At 43.2% G+C, this 17795-nt stretch overlaps 1 protein-coding gene across 1 annotated transcript in view; it reads left to right on the top strand.

Annotated features, from left to right (window-relative positions):
* The window catches only part of NPTN (neuroplastin), a 64904-nt gene that overhangs the window by 41422 nt on the left and 5687 nt on the right, over positions 1–17795 (top strand). The window contains exons 3-5 of the mRNA XM_059912793.1: positions 299–393; positions 11433–11566; positions 13703–13976. Of these exons, the coding sequence (XP_059768776.1) occupies positions 299–393; positions 11433–11566; positions 13703–13976 (503 nt within the window). The remainder of the gene's footprint in view (positions 1–298; positions 394–11432; positions 11567–13702; positions 13977–17795) is intronic.

A 17795-nucleotide genomic window follows, 5' to 3' on the forward strand; every position in this document is an offset into this window, starting at 1 on the left:
GTGTAGATTATAGTACTTTGTACAGCCCTCTCTTCTCTTTTGATTACTTGCTTTCTAGTTTATTTCTCCCAATAGACTGGAGCATCTTAATGTTAGGGACCTGTATTCCTGACACCCAGTAAGAAGTAAATTATTAATACACAGAGGGAGATTTTTGCTTTCAGTTAGGAGGAGGTGAGTTGCATGTAGGGGCACGACTTGGAGAGCAGGGTCCGTGGTTGCCCCTTTGATTCTCCTTTTGTTGTGTATTTTGACTGTTCCCAGCTTCCTTACTTGATTTTTCTTCTCATCTCTGCAGGATCAATAAGCCGAGAGCTGAGGATTCAGGCGAATACCACTGTGTATATCACTTTCTCAATGCTCCTAAAGCAAATGCCACCATTGAAGTAAAAGGTACAACCCAGCAGAGGCTGCGGTGTGAGCCTCTCACTCTCCTTCTGAGACACTGACTTGGTCTGGGCTTCCAGTCTTTGAGCTTTTCTTGTTTTCATAACGGGAGGTAATATAATATTATGGTTAGGACTGAAGGGTCAGGAGCTCAACTGCCCGGGTTTAAATCCAAATCCCATCATTCACTGTCTTTGTGACCATGGTGAGTTATTAACTTCTCTATGCTTCTGTTGCCTCATTTGTAAAACCTAACACGTGGCACATGGGTAGGTTAGAGGGATTAAATAAGTTAATATAGTAGGTTGGACCATATGAAATTGCTGTTTTTGTAGTTCAAAAAATGTTTCAATTTTTGTAGTTCAAATGTTTCATATGGTTCATCCTTAGGTAAAGCTCTTAGAATAGAGCCTTTGAAGTATTATTATGTAGGTATCTCCAATGGGCCAGGATTTGGCAAAGTACAGTGTGCAGGGTGAATATAAACTCTTTGTAGGTAATTCATTAGAATTGTAATAAAAACTCTGGGTGCATGGCATCTTAAAGATGAGATTGTAGCTGAAGGTTGCAAGAAAGGCCAGTAGAACTGTAAGAGTCAGAGCTAACTAACGTTTAACCCAGCTTTCCTGTGTTATTTCAAAGAAGCAGCTGAGACTCAGAAAAGTGAAACCACTAGCTCTCTGTCACACAGTGAGTTTGTGGCAGAGCTAGCATAGAACCCAGGTCTTGACTCCCATCCCTGTGATTTTCCATTTTATAAAATGACCATGGGGAGGCAGGGCCGCTGTTTGAGGTCAGACTGAAGAGATGAGGATCTTTTTTAGTCCTTTTCATTTTGCTTAGGAAGGACAAACTTGTTCTCTAAATCTATAGGGTGATCCCTAGAACCTGGAAGGATAAATTTAGGAAATGCGAATGGCCTATATAGCAGGTATTCAGATTTTCCTTAAAATATTTGGAAGACTAAAAATTCAGACTCAAGAAAATCTTAGACACAGTCAAAGTTTCTATTATATGTTGTTACTAAAGGAAAGTAGTGTCTTGGTGACACTTGCCCTAACTTGTGTCCTTGTTGACGTAAGGACGGCCAGTGCCTCCTCTCGTGGCCAGATTCGATTCTAAATGCCTGGAGGGGTGGAGTCACAGTGCCATGGTTACAGTCCACACAGGCCAGAGAACCTAGGATTTGATTAACTCCGTGGCTTTTCTTGTAGAGATCTGGGTTTATCTCTGTTTTTGAAGAGTGCCATATTTATTCAACATGAGGATGAAGGTGTGATAAAGCGTTTTCTCTAAGCCAGCCAAGGGCCCTTCCCCACCTGGATGAGCTGAGCTACGTGGGGAGATGTTTCACTCCTTCATATGAGATCTGAGGCCCTGCAACGTTCCAGGCTAAGCTTTTGGCACAAAGTTCAAGTGCAGAGGGAATGGGATGGGTGAGGGAGGGAGAGTGTCTAGTGTCTGGTTAATCGAGGTCTCCAAGCCTAAAGGGTAATTACATATAATTCCAAGTCTTGACTAACTCTAATCATATTGATCAAGCGTTAATGATTTCTAAGCAGCACTTTCAGGAGTAGAAAGAGAGTTATTTTTCCATTGGTTTGTCTGCTCAAGAAGGTGAGGTTCCGATGGCCCCAAAGGCATCTTTCCTCACATTCTCTTTAGCAGATAAGAAGTGGTCTGGAGGCTGCAGTCAGGAGTGTCTTCTGAGGAAGTTACAACATGCACAGTATCTCACCATAGTGAAGGCACGTACTGTGCTCTGTTGTATTTGTACTGTACAATAACCCTGTGAGGTGGATTGGGCAGGTGGTATTAATATCCTCATTTTAAAGAAGTAGACCTTAAGAGAATTCTGTTTTATATAATCCTAAAACATATTCTGTGACTAGCTTGGGCAGATACGTTAGTCTGTCAAGAAAATTCATATGGAATTCTAGTCTTTCTTCCTTCTCTCCCCTGACACCTGGATAGAGAACAGCTGAAAACTTAATGTCTTTTAGGTTAGAGATAGTTTGGTCTGGTAAAGACTGAACACTTGGCTTTTCTTGTGTAAGTTTAGGAGGGTTTGCCATAGGCCCAGGATGACATTCTAAGCTAGCTCCCGATTATGGTTGGGGTAGAAAACTGCCTTGAATTTACAGCGGTATATGTATTGTTCCCACAGCATTTTCATATAAACTCTTGTTTCCTTAGTTCCTCTAGGGTGGGGTAAGAGACAAGTTATCTTTTTATAGCTATAATGATTTAGAAACTCTGCTGAGTAATAGAGAGGCAAGAGGTGGTTGCACCTAAGAACAGAGAAATTCAGGGGGTTCAGGGAACATAAGTGACCTCTGCCAGAAGGAGTCTCTGAGAATCTTCATTTGTGGTTTTAACTAAATCAACATTTCAGGGCAATATAATTCAGACCATACATACATATTTCTTTAGCACTTATTCTACACTCAGCCTTTTCTTCCCCATCTGGCTTTCCCTGCAGTTGAAAACTTCCCTGGGGTGTTGTTTGGGCTCAGCACTGTGGGGAGTGAAGGACTTAGACTAGCCAGAGACTGGGCATTATATGTCACATGACCAAATCTTGAGTTACTTGTTATGTACAAAAGAAGAGAAGGCTGAAGGAATCAGAGGGAGGGACACATATCTGGGAACAGACCTGAGGTGGCAGTGCTTTTCCACCTTAGCCTGTAGATCCCTGTCAAGAAAGGAATTTTAAGGATGGTCGTATATACATGTAGTAGGCAAGGCCTTGCACCTGAAGTAAGGTTGGTTTGTTTTTTCTTTCTCTTTTTTTAAAGGACAAGAATGAGGCACAGTATAAACAGGAAGATACTATTACTGTTGAGGATTACATTTCTTAGGTACTTGGCAGGTGACCTGAGCAGATGCTGGGAGAGGAAGATGGAGCAGGGCTGGCCAGGGGGAGAGGAAACAGCAATGACTACACCTTGTGGGACCTCGGTCCTATCACCAGCCTCTCTAGGGATCTGCTTAGATAACTCTGGGGAGGCTTCTCTTTCCTTTTTGAGCTTTTTGACTCCTCAGAGGTTGTGTCTTCTGGAGACTCCACACCTTACCATACAGCATTTGTGAAAGAATAGGTGTTGAATTTTCTATCCCTGTAATTATTCAACTTTTCTAGCCCTTAGTCCCTCCCTCTTCCTCTTCCTTTTCTAAAATTAAAAAATATGCTCACAAAAACAAGTTAAAGTTTTCTATGTAATTGACAAAGTTGAAAAGAGGAAATACCTCTCATGACTCCCAAACCCTATCCTCACCCTTCAACCATTTTGATTAATCCAGTAAACAAGGAGTTTGAGTTTTATTGCTGTTTTTAGAAAAGGATTTTGGTGGTCAACAAGTCCTCTGCGACAGACATGCCATTGCCGCTTGTGAAAGGTACAGCCCCAGGAAGGTTTGGGTCTGGTGTTTTATTAGGGCCATCATTGTGTCTCCCTGCTCATTGGGCATTTCAAATGAGTTTCAGTCTTTTGGTGGCTATGAGAGCCAAGATTGATCCTGTTTTTCTTCTCCCTACTTATTAGCTTTCTTGCTATTTGAATACTATGACTAAATGTTAGGATTTCTAGAAGTGACTTTGCCCTGCATCCCTGTTTCCTACTCTGTTGCGTGGCCTTACAACTGATATATCAAAGTTCACACTGGCCGAGGCGGACTGTATGGTGATGGTGACAGATACCATTATTAGGAGTAATAACACACCTCTCACGTTTGTACAGCACTTTCAGCACGCAGAGCGTTTTTGTGCTCATTTATTCGTTTGACGGGCAGCTAGTTTGACAGGTGAAGATGCTTAGAGGTTGTGACATAGTTGAAGTTCGAGCTGATGTCAAAGCTGGTTCTGTCTCAGAATTGCCCTGACTTGAAAAGTCTCTGAAAGCATACCAATAATATCTTGAAGCTGCTTGAACATTTTGAACATGAACCATAGCCCAAATAACCATACCTGTTCCTTCTTTTCCTCTCTTCAGGGTGCTACCCTGACCTACCTTAATAAGAATAAGAACAGCTAACGTTACTGTGTGCTTACTGTATGCCAGGCACATTACTTGTCCCTTTCCTCTCCTGTAGTCTTCGCAACTCTGAGGTAAATGCCATTATTATCTCCACTTTCCAGGTGAGAAAATTGAGGCTCCAAGGGAATTGAATGATTTGCTCAGTGTGACATAGTCAACCAGTGGGGCCAGAGTTCTCACCCAAGCACCCTAGTACCAGAGCCCATGTTCCTAAGCACTAAGCCACACCGCTGTGTTCAGCATATAACAATGTAAAGGTCTTGGACTGACAGAAGAAATGGGTTCCAATCCTGGCCCTGCCATTAAAAACTTGCCGTGGGGGCTTCCCTGGTGGCGCAGTGGTTGAGAATCTGCCTGCCAATGCAGGGGACACGGGTTCGAGCCCTGGTCCGGGAAGATCCCACATGCCGCGGAGCAACTAGGCCCGTGAGCCACAATTACTGAGACTGCGCGTCTGGAGCCTGGGCTCCGCAACAAGAGAGGCCGCGATAATGAGAGGCCCGCGCACCGCGATGAAGAGTGGCCCCCACTTGCCACAGCTGGAGAAAGCCCTCACATAGAAACGAAGACCCAACACAGCCATAAATAAATAAATAAATCCAAAGTTAAAAAAAAAAAGATATAAAAAAGTCAATGCGTTCAACTTGGGGTATAGTGAGGTCATAAATTACTTGGGGCTAGAAAAAAACAAAAAACAAAAAAAACTTGCCGTGGCCCTGACTAGTCACTTTCCTTCGTTGGGCCTCAGATTCCCCAAGTGTATGATGAAGTAAGATGAGATAGATGATCTTGAAGGTTTTGTAAGGCTCTAAAGGTCTGTGGTTCCCTTATGTGGACACAGATGAGAGGTTGGGTTAGTGAAGGAAACGATTTCTAAGCTTCTTTTCCTAGTAGTAGTGACTGTCAGGTTCTTAACTTTGAGACTGTCACCTCAGTGCCCCCTACACCTCCACGCGTATATCTCCTTGTCTTATGAGACACTCACTTCTAGTCCCCTGATCTCAAACACTGATGCCAGGAAAAGTGTTAGAGCAGTGGTTCTCAAACTTGATTTAAGGTATATGAAATGTGGCCTAGGCATCAGGCTTATTAAAAGCACTCCAGATGATTATAGTGTACAGCCAAGGTTAGAATCATTCTTAGTGGAGATTTCAGTGCCTCCTACTCAGTGGTTTCACCTGCAGGAAAGGGAGAAGCCTCGTCCGCAGAAGGCAGCACAAGTCCCAGACTGCTTTAGTCTTTACAACCACTGATGAATCTATTCTGTATAATTATTGAGCCAAAAAGCCAACATCTTTCTTTTTAAAAAAAGTACTTATTTATTTGGTTGCGGCACGCAGGCTCCTTAGTTGTGGCAAGAGAACTCTTTGGTACGGCATGCATGTGGAATCTAGTTCCCCGACCAGGGATGGCACCCAGGCCCCCTGCATTGGGAGCACAGAGTCTTAACCACTGCACCACCAGGGAAGTCCCCCAACATCTTTCTTGCTTCCATCTCAGCCAGTCTCATATTGTTTCTTGGGCTTGGCCCTTGGCTAGCAGTAAATCTTAACTCTCCCTCTGCCTTCAGCCAAGCCTCTATTTTTGCCTATAGAAAATATGAGGTGTCTCTGGGATTTGATAGGTTGCATGAAGGAAGCAAAGAGACCATCTCTACATTATCAGTGTGTTGTATGATGAGACGTTGTGCAATATCTTTAAGGATGGAGTCTCTTTGAAAATGAGTTGCAAGATTATGAATTTGCTTTGAAAAGTGAGCACTAAATAAGCAGTCTAGGTAAGAGGCCCCATACCTTGATCCTGTCTCAGCTCTGTTGTGTTAACTTTATTTAACATCATCTTCAGCTGAACATGCCTCAGTTGCCTAAGCTGGCACTTTCTACAGCCACCAGCCTGGCAGAGAAGCTGGATGCTTTGCTTTAAATGCCTGCGGGTTAGGCAGCAGAGGGTACTGAGGAACATGCCTTTGTCCTCAGCCAAAGGCCTAGATGATGACATTGGGTCAGGTGTTGGTGGGTAACTAAGACTCTTTTGGAACCCTGGTGTTGCCATTTATTAGGATACTGGAAGGGTCCATCTATTAACTCATGGGATTAGAGTATGTAGCTAACAAGGCCAGATCATGAGTTAATTCCCAAGTGGGTGTGTGATCTCTTCTAAGGATCTCTTTGTTACTTCTTTGCTACCCAGTCTGTGCCTCCCTGAGAAGTTGAAGGGAATTAAGCAGTATTTGCTCTGTCTGACTCCTCAGACCTGCCTGCAGACCAACGGGACCTAATTAAGTAGGTCCTTATTAAGTGGCAAGCCCATATAAGGCGAGGCACCATAATCAATATAAATAGGCCACTAATCAGTATAATTTGTCAGTATCTGACCTGAGTAAACTTTATTAGAGCCACAAACAAAAGTCCTGCTTGTATTAGCAAATAGGGAGAAAACACATAATAATCAGCATCTTTTTGATTTCTTAGAACTCATAATGCCTGTCTTAGCCTAACCTTTCCTTTCCCTAACTAATAATGCAATTTAAATGTTTATTTTTGACCCTGGGCTCCAATCGTGTGCTAGATTGATATAGAGATGTAAATTAATCCTCATAAGACCTCTATGAAGTGTGGGTATTTTATTCCCATTTTACAAGAGTAAATATTGAAACCCAAAGGATTTTAAATGACCCACCTTAGGTTACTCAGTGAGTAATAGAGTCTCAGTAGAGCCAAATTTCTCTGGCTTAAGTCTAAAACTCTTTACGTTATAGTATATGAAGTAGCTAAACTCTGACAGATAAATCAATCCCACCTTAGGTCTAGAGCGTTCTAGTACATCTACAAGCAAAGATAACATTTGGGCAGTTTGCTGTGCAGTTACCATTAATGCATGTTGTATATTTTTATTGTTTATGGACTCTGTTCTAGTTTGGTTATTTCCCATTCTATATGGTAAAGTACAAAAAACATGGCCTCTGGAGTCAGATAGCCCTGAATTTGGATTCTGGCTATACCATTTACTAGCGGTATAATTTTAGATGTTAAATAACTTTACCAAACTTGAGTTTTCTAATCTATAAAAATGGGGTAATGTCTGCCTCATTGGGTGGTTACATTTGTTACCTGATGCTGCATAATAAATTACCTTAAAACAACCAATACTTATTACCTCATAGTGTCTGTGGGTCAGGAATTTGGGAGCAGATCAGTGGGGTGGTTCTGGCTCAGGGTCTCTCCAGTTGTTGGCTGGGGCTGGAGGGTCTGTTTCCTAGATGGCTGCCTCAGGGGCTGTGGAGGAAGACCTTAATTCCTCACTACGTGGGCCTCTTCATAGGCTGTTTGAGTGTCTTCCTAGCATGGCAGCTAACCTCTCCCAGAGCGTGTGTTCCGAGAGAGAGAGCGAGAGAGCGAGCAAGAGGGAAGGAGGGCAAGGAAAGCCACTTTGTATTTTGTAAACTAGTTGCACACCTTTATTTTTACATATAGATATATTTTTTCTATATATTGATTCATGTTCTGTATAGGAAAAAATATATAAAATACATATTTTATAAATATATAAAACATATGCTATATTTTATTCTTTAGAATCAATTCACTAAGTCCAGCCCACACTCAAGAGGAGGGAAATTAGGCTCTACCTCTTACAGGGAAGAATGTCAAAGAATTTGTGGACTATTTAAGAGGTGGACTCTGAGCCCTAAGGGGCCCCCCTCGCTGACCATTGCTGACATGTGCTCTGAGAGCCTAGTTACCTTTCTTGCTGTGGGTCTGCTGTCTTGCTCAGCTGGTGGGGCAGGAACAGGCTTTCTGATTGAGCAGCAACCATAAAGGACAGAGAGAAGTGAAAAAACTTCATTGACCCAGAGACTAAAGTGATAGTTGTTATAATCATTCCTTATAAGGTTAGAGTGATGTGACTTGGGTTATTAATCTTCTGTCTTCATGGTACACTAGTGATACTTCCACCAGTTCAAGGGTGAATAATCAGGGCCTTATTCTTTTGAGGACATTATTCCCAAGCTTCACTCAGTATTCTTTGCTGAGTTGAGGAGAAAGCAGCAGTAGATCTAATAACCATTGGAAACTCTTAACAGGCTTCACTATGTAAACATGGCCAATAAAGTGGGGAGTGGGGATGCACACTTAGTTCCTGTATAGTCTCCGCACACAGTAGCCTTTAAGGCGCCTTCCCATCTGTAAATAGAAGCCTCTGTAGAATCTGGAAGTAGATGAATGAAAGGAGGACTTGGTGTTCTCCTGAGCACCAAGGCAGGAGTGAAGGCCATCCCCACCTGTCTCCCCAGGTCTTGGCCTTCAAGAATAGTAGCTTTTTAGAGACTGTGGAGCCATAAACCAACTCAGCTTTTAGCCTTCTAGGTGGTTCTTATGTGTAATCTTAGGGATGAGTCTCCAAGGCAAAAGCTGATGTTAGTGAATTCACAATACATTGGAATTAGTCAAATAACTGGGCCAGAGTAAATAAGAGTGAGTATTCTCTGTGGGGCAAAGGAGAATGAAAGTAGAAAAATACATCACATGTAAGCTGATTTCTGAAAGTTACATCTCTACCATTTCCCTGAGCTCCAGACTTGATATTCAGCTGCCTACTTGACAACATCACTTGGATGTTAAATAAGTCTTAACTTAACATGTCCTAAACTTTGAACTCCTGGTTTTTTACTACCATCATTGCTCCATCCCTAAACAAAACAAAATAAAAACAAGCAAACCAAAAAAAACGCTAATTCTTCGCCGTCTTCCTCATCTCAGTAACTGTCAACTCCATTCTTGCAGTTACTCAGGCCAGAAACCTTGGGATCATCATTGACTTCTTTTTCTCTCCCTTTCCACATTCAGTCCATTAACAAATATATTAACTTAACCTATAAAATATATCCAGAATCTCCTCACTTCTACTGCTACTGCCTTCATCCATACCACCCTCTCCCCCTTGCCTGGATTGCTTCCACTATCATCTCTACAATTTTTGTCCACATAGTAGCCAGAGGGAGCCTGTTAAAGCATATAGATAGTTTCATACCTGCACTTAGTATTCACCAGTGGCTTCCCAGCTGACTTAGAGTAAATGCCAAAGTAATTTCATTGTCCTACAAAGTCCTATCCAATCTGGGCTCCGTTCTCTGATTTGGTCTCCTACCATCGTCCCCCTGTGTTTCAGCCAGATTCCTCCATGCTGTCCTCGTACATAACAAGCATGCTTCTGCCTCAAAACTTTTGCCTTTCCCTCTACCTGGAGTGTTCTTCCCGCAGATATATGTGGCCTACGCCCTTATTTTCTTCATGACTGTGCTAAAATTCACCTCATCAGAATGGCCTTCACGTACCACTCTGATGTATTTGGCATGTAACGAGTGCTCAACAGATGTTTGTCCAATGAATGAAACACAACTAGAGGCAAAATGTGGTAGCTCTTCTGCTTGTTGTGTCTCCCTACTCCCCCATGATGGTGTTTAAGTATGGCTATGGAGCGTGTTCCTTCCTTGGAGTGCTTAAGATGGTCCTTAATATTTACTGACTGAAGGAAGCTCTGAAGAAGGTGACCAGGTTGAACAGTGACTGACTGGCTGTGGGAGAAATTTGGTGTGATGGGCATTTGAGCCAGCCTGACTCGTTCCCTTCTGTAGTGAGGAACTGTGCCTGGAAAAACAGATATTTCCTTTATATTGTCCTATCTAGAAAACACCTCACGCTGAGTAGTACTGAGCAGGCCTTAGTTTGGCAGGTTGTGGAGATGACTTGGAGCCTTGCTCATTCTTTTCCTATCCAGGTGCCTCAGGAGGTGGTTTGGGAAGCACAGTCTGGGAGTAGCAGGATGTTGGATTATTTTTAAGCCAAGAAAAGCCAAGCCAGTCAGAAGGGAAACATGGGGTCAGCCCATGATATAATACAATTGTACAGGCTTTTACAGTCTCAAAATGAATATTTTGACATCTTATCTATCTATGCAAGACACTGGATATAGGCAGCGGCTAGAAATAACTCCATTTGATAATGGGGTATAGAGTTCAAGCACAGAATAATTAAATAACCAGCAAAACTGGAATTTGGACCAGGCCTATTGATTCTCTTTCCCATCTTCGCCAACAAAGTGACGTCTGGCCTACTTTGAGTTTTATTGCTTTCAAATTAGTATAACTGGTGCGGTAAGGTGGAAAATACAGTTAAGATCAAAGAAGGCCAAATTCAAAGAATTAGCCCCTATCTCAGGCTTATTGGATCCTTGAAACTTATCTAATATTTAAACCACAGGTGCTGTTTATTTCTTCCTAAGTGATCCCTAAAAGCAGAGAAAATCAACAGCTTCTAGCATGTCTAGAAATTCCCCTAAGATTGGGTGCATTGAGATAACTGCAAATCAGGTGTGTATAAATCAGATTCTTAAGCCATTAATAAAATCTCTAGGGACACTGGTTGAATTTCCTGTTCATTTCTTTCTTCCTTTGTGAAGACCAGTTTGCTGCATTCCCTCTTTTCTGGGAGAGCCTTGGCCATTGATATTCATCACGTAGCTTCTCCAAGCATTAATTGTTTTTATATACCTTGCAGTAGGACTTGATTTTAGGTGTTTGATCTCAGGGATCTCTCATTTCCTGAAGGGAATATATGGCATTTGATATAATACATAATTATTGCTAACACAGGTGTATTAAGAAAAAACCATGACTGGCAGAGAAGGTAATAGCTTCTGTTTGCATTTTCTTTAAAGGATGGCTTAATTTATGCAGTTGCACCTGTGCTCCCTTCCAGTAGGTTGGAGAACCACCTGTATTATTAGTAGAACTTCACATATAGTAATCCTCGTGTCTGCTTTGGTGGGTGGGAGGTTAGGGCAAGGGATTGGTTCCATTGCTCTGTTCTGACCTGAAATGCATGTTATCAAAGCTGAATATGAGGGTGGGTCTAAGGAGAAGCAGGGCTCTGAGCCAATAGTTGGGGCCTTTGTATCCTGTTCAGCATAGGCTCCCATGGTAACTGTATTCAACACTCTTTCTCACAGCTGCTCCTGACATCACTGGCCATAAACGGAGTGAGAACAAGAATGAAGGGCAGGATGCCGTGATGTACTGCAAGTCAGTTGGCTACCCCCACCCAGAGTGGATCTGGCGCAAGAAGGAGAACGGTATGCCCGTGGTGAGTAGGAGGCAGCCCTGGTTCTCTACACGTGGGTCTCTGTGGTTGCTGGAGTTTCTCCTGGGGAGGTCTAGACATCTGGACTAGTTTCTGCAACCTGCCATACTGGCTGCCGTGGCTTGGGTCACCCTTTCTAGAGTCTTGGTGGTTACATCATGAATCTGGAGGTCATTGGCAGTCTCTGACCAGCATGGAATCCCTATACATGATTTGTTAAAGCTGTCTGTCTGGTAAAGGATTCGGCTGTTTACCTTCAAGATAAGACACCAAGAAGAGCTAACCCCAATCTTAAAATTTTACTATTATTCTGGTACATTTATCCTAAAGAAAATATTGCTCATAAAGTGGTCTTAACGTACTTTTCTTGTTTTTTGGGAAGGCAAGGCAGTGAGAACAATTAATAGTATATTCCTGGAACACATGAAATACTGATTAGGAATTGAGACAATCTAAGGAGGCCCATGGGCAGCCTTAGACATTGGAAATCTGACAGTATCTGCTCCAGAAAAGGTCAAAGAAAACATCTTTTCCAATCTGTGGGATGATTCTTGATGGTATTGGGAGAGTCAAAACTTTAGACTCTCACTTTCTCTCTGATTAATGCTTGACCAGTATTCTATTCTGTCAGAGGGGGTGACATACATCCCTCCCCAGGCTTTGTATGCCTAGCACTCTACTTTTCAGGCATCCTCTTTGACTGCCAGTCTTCAGAATCAGAAGGGACCCTAGAGATCATTTAATCCAGCTTCTTTGGGAAGGTTATACATATTAACCAAGGTAAATTAGTGGCAAAACCACTGAAGTTTCTTGCATATGATGGTATTTTTAAAATACCCTTTGAAGGCTTGTGGACCAAAGGTCACACTCACTAATCACCTCAGGTCATAAGTGAAAAACATGGAATTAGTGAGTGAGTAGAGCAGGAGTTAGAGAAGTTGGCAGCTTTTCAAGTCCTAGGGTTGAAGCTTCACAGAATAACTAATTTTGAAGGCTGTGAGTTTCCCTTTCCAGCCATACCCACACTCAAACGTAGACATGATTTATGCTATAGCTAGACATCATTCTGGGGATTATCTTTGCCTTTCCTCTCTACTGTTTCTGATTATCCTTTGGTTGCTGCATATGAACTGACACATGAGTCAGATGTTTCCCCTGCTAGTATCCCATGAGATTAGTGCTGCAAACCTGTCCCAGCTCCACCCAAACCCCTGGTCATACTCTCACCTCTGCCTTCCCACACGTGCCTGGAGCACTCCTGTCTTGCTTGATCAGCTCTCCTCCCCCACAGCCTAGTTCAAATGTTAGCTCTTCTCCAACTTTCCCTGACTCTTTCCAGCAGTGTCCACTCCCTCAGTGCAATGTGGCTCTATACATACCCTCTGTTGGGGCTTCTTACACGTTCCTTTAACCATCCCTTTGGAGGTCTGGTTCCCTCTTGAGGCCAATCTCCATGTTCATTTTTGTGTCATCCTTTTCCATTTCTATCTCACCTTCCCCTTAGGTAGGATATAAAACATGTAACATGCTAATGTAAATATCTTTTGATTGATTGAATAAACTTTCCTTTAAACCTGTAATTCTGAAAGGAAGTGGAAGTTACGAATTTCCCCCACTCTGACTAGGAGCAAGTTCTTAGCATCATTTCTAAAGGAAGTTTAGGGAGACTTTGCAGAATTCACCAAGCGTGAAGTAGATATGCTGACTCTGAAGTCATCAGATAGGCCTGATGTTACCAGATACATGCCTGACCATGGAGCTCACACCCCTTCTCCATCCTCTGCCTGGTTACGGTTTCTTACCTGGTGTTTGGAGCGGCATCTTCTAAATTGAGTTGGTCTTTTCTGGGTCTACAGGGTAGGACCTCCCTGCACTTCATACAAGTTGGAGAAGTCCAGAGGACCAACAGCAGGGGAGTCTTTTACCCTGGCTCTGCTAGAAGATTGTTGACTGGTTGTTGTTGAGATTGAAGGGCAGTCAGTGATCAAGTACTCAAAGTCCTTTGGACAAAGATGGTACTAGACACTGCTCCCTGATCCCGTCCAGTGTCTTGCTAAGGATGTTAGTGTTGCCTTGTATTGGGCACTAATTCACCTACTCTGATCTTTGTGTGTTATCACTTTATCTGCTCCTGAGCAGGAGATTGTCAATACTTCTGGCCGCTTCATCATCATCAACAGGGAAAATTACACTGAGCTGAGCATCACAAACCTGCAGATCACAGAAGATCCTGGCGAGTATGAATGTAATGCTACCAACTCCATTGGCTCTGCCTCCGTTGTCACCATCCTCAGGGTACGGAGCCACCTGGCCCCACTCTGGCCCTTCTTGGGAATTCTGGCGGAAATCATCATCCTTGTGGTGATCATTGTTGTGTATGAAAAGAGGAAGAGGCCAGATGAAGTTCCTGACGGTAAGAACATCCCTACAAAATAGCTGTAATGTTGGGGCTGGTTTCCAAGCCTTGGGGTGGTTTCCAAGCACGCAAAGAGGACTATAAGAATGTTGGGATTCAGTCCCAAAAGGAGAGAAGGAAAATTTCTTATACTGGTTCCTCACCCCATACCCCTAAGATTAGTCACCTTGAGCTATAATTATTAGCTCTGTTCCTCCATGTGGGTGTTCTCCAACCCCGGTCCCATCTGCCCTTCAGGCCCCCTGTGGGGAACGGGCAGTTGTCAGTCTCTTTGTTCAGCTCTGTCCTCCTTCAATACAGATCATCAGGCAGATTGAGCTTGAGGAGAATCCAAGTCAAGCCTAGAAGCCACCCCAAGATCGCAGGCCACCTGGCCTTTCAGGCAGATTTAAGGTATCTGATTGGTTGTCACATGGTTGCCTGGTATAGCCCCTGTAGGTGACTGCCCCAGTCCAGTCAGACTGTTACTGGGAAAAGCCATTGGAGCAAGCCACGTTTTGGTTCCCTTGGTTGGTCCCTTCAGAAGGTTTTCAAGGTTTGTGGTGAAGCAGGCCCCTGCCATTTGGCTTTTTTGTCTGTCTCACAGACAAGAATGGTGGAGAGCATCTGATGCATTACCACCCCCAGTTTAAGACAGATAGCTAAGCAGTAACACCTGGAGTCCCTGCCTGAGGTGGCACCCTCAAGCTGGCCCAGGGTCCGAGAAGGGAGTGGATAATAGCAGCGGAACCACAGCCAATGTTAGGCATTGGAAAGAATAAGAATCTTAGATGGTTAGACATGCTTAGAGTCAGAAAAGGTCCTGGAAGGTATGTTTTTTGTTATGGATGTTCCATTTCTAACCCTGTCATTATAATGGGGGGGGGACTACTGATGGAGACTTGCACCAGTAGTACTTCAGATTCCTCACTAGCTCCCCAGCCCCATCCTCTTGCCCTATAACAGCATCAGCGAAAACAAATTAATTGGCCAGCCAACCATTACCACCACTTGCCTGTCACTGATTGGACTGGAAGGGTGTGCACCTAAACTCAGTGCCTTGGGTGGTGGGGAGGATGCCAACTCCAGTCGGACTGTTCTGGGCCTGTGCTTGTGCACTGTGGTGCTGTACCCTGCCCCAGAGAGCTGTCTGTGTCCCTGTGGCTGGCCGGGACCCAGTGCCAGCCATGTGTGTCAGCGGAGAATGCTAAGGGAGGTCTGGTGCTCCCTCAGGAAGAGCGCAGCCCTGAAGGCATGCCAGTGGCTCCAGAGTCTCTGGAAGGACATGTTTGAGAGCAGCAGCCACCTCCCCTTCTTCTCCTTTCTTCTCAGCAGCTCCTAAGTCTCTGCCTGCGCTAGGTAGAGCGAGTATTGGAGTGAGGCTGGTGGAAAGGTTATTTGGTGACACTAACGATGTATGTGGGGAGACCTGGTGGACTTCCATCCAAATGTACATTCACCAGTAAACTAGATGGAGGAATGGGATGGACGTCAGCTGGAAGCAGATGGGCCTTTGTAAATACGTGGGCTCGTGCCCTGCAACATAAGAGTGTCCTGGGATTTTTACTTTCTTTCTCCTGGGTCCACAGAACTGCTATTCTATGAAGCAAAAGTGCTTTCTTAGGATTTTCATATATGCATAATGCTTTTTTCTCTAAATTTCTCTTTCTTGTTGCAAATTAGGACTTCCAAGGCAGAGTACCTCTGTCTAGATCTGAGATTAAAGGGGGAGAGTTGCCTGTCAGTGTGTTTTCAGCATTGGCTTATTAGGAGCAGTTATGCCTCACTCCTGAAAAGGGCTGAATGCTTTTGCTTTGCTAAATATCGCCTTTCTCAGCTTTCCCTTTGGAAAGATTGAGATGTAAAAAGTCAGTAGGAAAAGGTAAAAATGGGCTTCAAAACCTGACTTTTTACTTTAAGACAAGGCTGGCTGCCCCTTTCTTGGCAGAGTGACACATTGGCTTAGCCTGTCCCTGTCAGAGGTTGCTGTTGTCTTTGCAGGAAGCCGCTTCACTTACCCAGGTTGCTATCCCAGCATATGTGGAAGAGACCGTCAGGTTAGATTTGAGGAATGGTTAGTATTGGTTCTGACAAGTGCAGGCACCTGCCCAGGGAAAGGAGCTATCTTTTTTTTTAAGAGCTCCATGGCTGTTGAACACAAATGGGGACGAGTTTGTTATACGAGGCACCTGTGGCCAGCAAATCTGAACAGCTTCCTGGAGGGAAAATATCTCTTTTTAAGATAAGTTATTATAGGCAGTGAATGAATCCTATGTGAAAGAGATGACTGCAGGGTAAGTGCAAAGTAAAACCTTCCTGCTCTAGTGTCTTAGAAGAATACTGTAATGCAAGCAGCTTTTACTTTGTTGTTGTTATTGAATTGGGGCGAAAAATCTGGGATGCTGGAATCATTGCAGTGTTTGCCTTCTCTCTCTTCCCCTCCTGACAGCCAGCACAGTCCAGGCTCCATTCTCTATCACATGCCCTTGCTCGAGCATTTCCATCACATAGTTTTCTTCTTTGTCTTTCTGCCTCTTTTTCTCAGACTCCTCCCTACTCCTGCCCTACCCTTTTTTCTTCTCCCCTGGAAGTAATTTTTTTGATAATTTGATTGTTCCTCTGTGAGTTTTCCTTATGCTGTGTCTTTTTCTTCTTTAGCCAGTTTCCCCTCAACTCCTATGCAATTCACAAGAGCAAACTCACTTCATATGCTTTCCTCCCATATGCCCTTCTTCAAATTTACCTATAGATATATGCATACACTCCTTTTTGGAATGAATGAGGAGGTACCTTATACCTGATACAGATTTGGAGTTTTAGAGTTGATGAATTTTTACCTGTCAGACAACCGTTCGTAGTTCTGTGTTGACTTATTTATACCATTGTGAAAATTGATTTTTGAAAAAAATAAGCCTGACACGCTTTTTCTCTGCCAAATGAATACACTATTATCAAGATATAGCAGTGATTTATTTCTGAGTCACTGGACCTTTTTTATATGAAAAAAGTTCATATAAAACTCATAGTATTCATATTTGGGCAGTCTGTGAGTTTTTGGTAACTCGGCGCTGTACTAGAAAAGCACTAAGGGAACAATACAAAAGTATAAAAACATACAAATTTAAACTTATATAGTTTAGCCTGAGTATGTTTCACTAGAAGAGCAAATATTGCTTTAGATTTCTCACATAGAAAATACTTAGAGTTAAGGTTTAGCTGCTTCCAGGGGGAAAAAAAAAAAGGCCCATGACTTTTTGTCTACTGGAGTATACTCAGGACATTTTGTAAGTGAAACTTACATCTAAATCCCTTTCGGTCACTGTTACGGTGTCTTTCAGGATCGGTGCCCCAGTGGGTTGTCTTGTAGGTAGATTATCTGCATATCACCTTTAACCTTCAATGTTTTTAGTAACAGATGAATTGTGGAGCCAAGTAAGGGCTTTGTTTTTTCAGTTTACTCACCTCCTGACTACATTCTCTGAAAATGTTAAATGATAATTCTCTAAAAAGACTAGATACAACTAGCATCCCGCTAGCCTTCCATCCACCTTACAGCTGGACATATGTTTGGAGCTCACCTTGTGTGTTGGTTCCCTGCTGACTGAACCCAGAGAGTGATTAGTGTGCTTTTAAGTCTTTTCCCAATACCCTGGTGAGATCGGGAGTGAACCTGCTTAGTTGCTTGGGCCTTCAGTTCTACTGCACATTTTACTGACCTTGAATGAAAACAGTAGGAGCTGATTTAAGAGAAGTGCTGGCATCAAAAAGAGTTTTCCATTATCACGTTAGGGAGATAATTTTATAAGCAAGTATAGGCACTCTTCCTTTAAGTTACTG

The sequence above is a fragment of the Balaenoptera ricei genome, chromosome 2 (assembly GCF_028023285.1).
Source record: "Balaenoptera ricei isolate mBalRic1 chromosome 2, mBalRic1.hap2, whole genome shotgun sequence".
In the NCBI taxonomy this organism is placed as follows: Eukaryota; Metazoa; Chordata; class Mammalia; order Artiodactyla; family Balaenopteridae; genus Balaenoptera; species Balaenoptera ricei.